This window comes from Propithecus coquereli, unplaced genomic scaffold (genome assembly GCF_000956105.1).
Source record: "Propithecus coquereli isolate 6110/MARCELLA unplaced genomic scaffold, Pcoq_1.0 Scaffold27, whole genome shotgun sequence".
Lineage (NCBI taxonomy): Eukaryota > Metazoa > Chordata > Mammalia > Primates > Indriidae > Propithecus > Propithecus coquereli.
The window spans coordinates 8819857-8825853 of NW_012148285.1; the positions used below are offsets into that span (position 1 = coordinate 8819857).

Here is a 5997-nt window from a genome sequence, read left to right on the forward strand (position 1 = left end):
TTGAAACCAAACAGCATGGCACCCAGGTACAAGCACTGGCCTGTGTCACAAGACACAAAATCTGCTCCCATCCTTGCCTCTAACTATGACCATCACAATTGGAAATCCTCTGTTTCTTTATAGAAGGCTTTGTAATTTACAAAGTACTCCTGGAGTTTACCTTGGCAAAATCTACCAGTTGAGCAAGGTATCTCTGTGGGGCCATTCTATCCTCCACATAGGACTGACAGTCACTTGATGCTCAGGCTGAATGTCAGCATTACCTGGTCTGAAAGCCGACTTGCTGCTTGTTCGATTTCTGCCCTGGCAGCAATGGACTGTCCACACCACGGGGCATAGAAGAACAGCAGTATCACCTCTGAATCGTGGCGAATATTCTCTGCATAGTCCAGCTGGCCCTGGAAGAGGTCAAGGACTGGCGACCTCGAGGAGAAAAAGCTGACAGGTGGCTTGGCTGGTATTATCACATCTTTTGCTCGACTAAAATAAAAGCAAACACAAGCAAGATTGCTAAGTTTATCTTCTTCTAACAACATTTTTGTGTGGAAGGAGAATGAAGCTTAAAAGGAAAGGTCTCTTTTGAATAAGAAAATGAATTCTCAAATCACTATCCTGGAGTAAAAATATTCTGTGCTAAGGCAACATCTGGCTGAGCAAATGCAAGACATGAATAATATGCTGGAAAGGATTCTCTAAGATTCTGTCCCCCCAGGTGTGGGCTGGGAGGGCAGTGAAGGGCAGAGGATGACGTCCTTGAATAATTCATATTCTTGCCTTCCACACCCCAAAGACTTCATCCTCATCTTTCTACAGCTTTTCTACATCTTCATAGGAGCCACTGATCTCCAGGACTTTAGAGCCACTAGCACATGAACTCAGAATTATGGGGAGGACACATACATGCTACCACTAGTACGATTTCTATGGGAGATACTTACAATCAATTCAACTTTGAGAAAACATTAGTTTATTATCTGGTGTTGACCTGTACTTACCCAGGGCATTCAGGCAAAAGTAACAATTAAACAATAATCTACATTTCTCCAGATACATATCACAATCCTAAAGGTAATAAAGAGGAGTCATAAAGCAACAGCCTATTTAAGTAATAAACAGGCTTTTCAAATACTTAAGTTTCTCAGAAGAGAGGGGTCAGGAGGAGGGGAAAAAAAAACACAGAACAAGTGTTCAGAAGTTACAAAGCTGCCACTGCTTTCCCCATCAAGACAAAAGAGATGTGGCGGAGGCTGCATCCCATCAAGTTAAAGGGGCCAAGTGAACATCTTGAGCTGTCCACATATCTGCACTAACATGGCATGAAACCTTTATTGCAGTTTTGCTAAGAAACAAAAAGAGAATACAAAAATGGAAACCTAAAACAATACTACATTAACCCAAAAGGCAGGAAAGGACCAAGAGAGGAACAAAACCCAGAAGATACAAATGGAAAACAAGTAGCAAGAAGGTAGATTTAAACCCAACCACATCAATAATTACATTAAATATAAAAGGACTAAACAACCCAATTAAGAGGAAGAGACTGCCAGATAGGATAAAGCAAGACCTAATTACATGCTATCTAAAAGAGATATATTTTAAATATAAAGACATAGGATAAAAGCATAAGGATGGGAAAAGATAAACCATGTAAACAGTAAGCATAAAAAAGCTCACATGACTTATCAGGTAAAAGGTAAGAACATACCCCAGTTTACTTAAATCCTATTCCGTAATTTAATAAAAACCCGCTCATATATCCTATAACTTGGATGAGTCTCAAAATAATTGTGCTGAGTGAAAAAAAACCAGGCACTAAAGAGTACATACAACATGACTGTATCTATATAAAATACCAAAATAGGCTAAAGTGTTAAAAGGTGCAAATCACCTATTTGTTCACTCGAACTAACATTTTAACCTCACTGTCACAGAGCTTTCAGTCTACACAGAAAACCTTCAAAACCTAAGAAACTCAATCACTTATACAATTACTCAAAAATCTTTACTGAGCAACTATTACTGTGCTTCGAGCATCAGTACTGAGGTTATAGCAGCTAGTACTGTATCTGTCAAGGAGCTTACCTTTCTAGGAGAGGAAGACAGGAAAACAACCCAACATGTAAGCAATAAAAATATACAAAATGATCACTACTATGTGGAAAATTTAACAAGGTGATTTGACAGAGGGACACAGTAACTCCTCTGATGGGGTGGTTGGGGTGGTACCATTTAAGCTGAGACCTGAATGACAAGAAGACAGCCATGAAAAGAGGTGGGGAAGTCCCTGTGGCAAAAACGTGACACATTTTCAAAAGATCCAAAATTCTGCTCTTTAGAGGAATTATTTTTCTACCATTCAAATTGTTTGTTAAGTATCGAATAATGCAATCTGAAGAAAACGTAGGTCTCTAACAGCCAAAGAAAAGATAATCATCAACTTAGTATTTTTGCTCTGCATGTTCAGAGGAGTTCCTAAAATAAATGAGCCAGATAAAATACAAGGCAAATCAAAAATCAAACATTAGCCAAGAAAGAGAAACACTTGCCTCTGCTCCATCAGAACGATTCATGAGTTTCCATTTAACTTTTCGATTTGCTTCACGTTTATGAGAAACTATACCTATATCAAAGATTTTCTGAAGTCTAAGTGTAGCACAAAAAACTCAAGAGTTGGGTACAAATAAGAGCTGTTGTTGCTGGGCACAGTGGCACACATCTATAGTCCCAGCTATTTGGGAGGCTGGGGCAGGTGAATGGCTTGAGCCCAGGAGTTCAAGGCTATAGTGTGCTATGACCGTGCTTGTGAATAGCCAGACCCTATCTCTTTAAAAATAAATAAATAAATAAATAAAAATTTTAAAAGGCCAGACTAGGCACAGTGGCTTAAGTGCTTATACCCGTAATGACAGCACTTTGGGAGGCTGAGGTGGGAGGATTGCTTGAGCCCAGGAGTTCAAGACTAGCCTGGGCAACGTAACAAGACCCCATCTCTAAAAAAAAAAAAAATTTTTTTTTTTAATTAGCCAGGCATGGTATAGCTCTAGCTCCCAGGACGCTGAGATAGGAGGATCACTTGAGCCCAGGAGTTCAAGGTTACAGTGAACTATGACCACACCACTGCACTCCAGCCTGGGCAACAGGGCGACAGAGACCCTGTCTTTAAAAAAAAAAAAAAAGCCTGTCAAAACCTCAATTTTTACATGAAATTCATACCCTATACCACTTCTTTCCAAAAAGGATCTGAAGCAGCTTTGAAATTACAAAATGTAATCACGGAAAATAGATATATGTACACATATACATGTATTTATACGCAATTTTTTACTCCAGTCAGGGTAAAAGGAAAGCAAGTAGGATGAAGTCATAGAGCTATAATACACAAACATGCAGGTAGGTAGAGATTAAATGTCCCAAAATGCACAATTATTAACTGTGGCTCAATCCCTAATCAATCCTTTCTATACTGTCTGTTTTGAATTCAGCTAAGCATCAGACACTGAAGAGGGCAGTCACTTCTTCAGACCTGAAGCTATTAATAAAGACTAAATTTTAAAAAAATCCTAGTCTCCCTTAAGCCTATATTCTCATTAAAGCAAAGATCTTAAACTAAAATAGGAAAAGGGGGACAGAAAGGTTAGAGTCAGTTACATAACGATAAAATAGTATCATGACACCATTCGATCAAAGATGACTCTAAAGAAATTAATCCAAGTCTATTAAAGACTGTCAAATTTACCAATGACACAAAAGGAGATGAACAAGCAGCCATTCACCAGTTCACTCTCTTTGCCTGAAGCAGGGAAGGATCTTGTTCTGCTAGCTCTAGTAAGTGGATTTACTTCCTGAAATCTCAAAGGAACTTCACATCTATTAAGTCATGTTGTTCTGGAACAAATACAAAGCATTATTTCTATAGATGGACAAAACGATGTAAATAAACGCCACACCCTTGGAGAGGGGAAACCTCTCTTTCTAATTTGAACCCAAATGTCACCTTGCAACATTCTACCTTGTAAAATACTTTGTATGTTTTCCTTGTTGGAGACAATAATAAAGAGCAAAGAGTCTAGTTTCTGACAATAAAGGATTCGAATTCCAGCTTAGCCACTAAATACGTGGGTGTGATTTGGGGCAGGTTTTGTAACATGACCAAGGCTCAACTCCTTCATCTGTAAATTGGGAAAGTAACTGTATCCAGACTTTACTGGGGATTGTGAGATTTAAATGAAATCCACACTAGGCTCTCAAGTACGTGTTAAGTGAATAAATGCATTCAATGTAAACAGTAATTCCCAAGCAGGCAATTTTGCCCCCCAGAGTCTGGCAATGCCTGAACATATTTTTGGTTGTTATATCTGGGGGTATATGCTACTGGCATCTACTGAGTAGAGGCCAGAGATGCTGCCAAACATCCTACAATACACAGGATGTCGCCCACAAAAAAGAATTATCTGGCCCAAAATAAAGAAAACTTGCTGGTAGTACAGTACCTGGTACATGGCAAAAGCTCAGTAAGAATTATGATAATTTGTTTTCTACTAAAATCCCCAATCCTTTTACACCTCTTTGATAATAGGGGCCACATATTGTGCTGAATAAACTCAAAAATGTTTTGAGTTGAAATCTTCCCCTTGGCTAGTATTCCAAGACGATGTCATGGATACCACGTTAGCAACACATATTTTATAAATTGGGGTGTACAAAAGGTACACAGTGGATTTGAGAGACCAGAAACACACCTGAAATATAAAACAAATTTCGTATCTATGTACATTCCTGAAAAGAGGCACATTAGTTTTTATTGTTCCTGCTCACTATGCTCCAGCCTACTCAGGTCTTTTTTCCAATTTTTTCCAAGAAAATACTAAGCATGTCCAGCCTCAGAACCTTTGCACTTGGCTGTTCCCTCTACCTTGGACACACTTCCCCCAGATCTTCCCAGTGCTGGCCGCTTCCTCTTCTAGTGTGAGTTTCAAATGTCACTGCCTTAGGAAGGTGTTTCTGTCCCACCCTCATCGCTTCTTTCCCTGCATAGCCCTTACTTCAGCGCTTTCTGTCTGTCCCAGCCACTTGGAATATCCACTCAAGGGAGCAGAGACTTTTGTCTTCATCGTTCACCTGGACGAGTGCTCAGCACATAGTAGGTGCCGGTAAATAATTCTCAAAAAGGTCTGGGACTCTCAAACGGTTGTGGATCACTATAGTGGAAACTTAAGAGAAATGAAACAGATGAGAAAGGAGGGTCCTACAGTCTGGGCAGAAGTGACAGGTAGAGCCCTAGAGACCCCAACTGGCGAGGAGGCTCTCAGAACCCCGGCCCACCTCCCTCGGTGCAGAACCCGGATAAAGGGGCGCCAGGAAGCACCCGGAAACCGCGCCATATGGTCGGCGAGCTGGCCGGCCAGAGGGAGCCACAGCCCAAGCTCAGGAGGGTCAGCCGTTCCCGACAAGGGCAGGCCTGACCTCCCCTGCGAAGGCCGCCACACCCCCGACCCTGAAGACCCCCAGCCGGCCACGCGGAGGAAGCGCCGGCCGGAGACCCGGCGTCCGGGCCGCCTCACCTGCAGGTGAACTTGAGGGCGAGGAGCAGCGCGCAGCCGAGCGCCACGGCCCCGCAGAGCAGCTCCGGCCGCCGGCGCGCCATGAGGGAGGCGCCGCGCAGCCCGCGGAGGAGCCGGCCCGCCGAGGATGCTCCGGCCGGGGCCGGGCTGAGGGAGTCGGAGCCCGCGGGGCCGCCGCCGCCCCCACCCTCGTCCTCGGCGTCGTCGCTGCTGCTGCTGCCGCCGCCGCGGCCTCCGCATTCCGACATTACATGCTCCCCGTCGCCGGCTTTATACTGTCGCCGCCGCCGCCGCCTTGGGCCCAAGGGCCCGGCCCGGCCCGGCGCTCCCCAATCTCGCAGCTCGCCGCGGCCGCTAACCCGGACCCTCCACGTCAGCCGTGCCGCCGTCGCGGCGCCCGCCCCCGAGCACGCGGCCCCGCCCCTGCCCACGGAGT

General features: G+C 43.9%; 1 protein-coding gene across 1 annotated transcript in view; it reads right to left on the bottom strand.

Moving 5' to 3' along the window:
- Nucleotides 1–5997, bottom strand: part of TXNDC11 (thioredoxin domain containing 11) — a 92186-nt gene extending 86189 nt beyond the window's left edge. Inside the window, exons 1-2 of the mRNA XM_012647542.1 lie at nucleotides 5562–5997; nucleotides 235–480 (exon numbers count right to left, since the gene is read on the bottom strand). Of these exons, the coding sequence (XP_012502996.1) occupies nucleotides 235–480; nucleotides 5562–5809 (494 nt within the window). The 5' untranslated portion in view covers nucleotides 5810–5997. The remainder of the gene's footprint in view (nucleotides 1–234; nucleotides 481–5561) is intronic.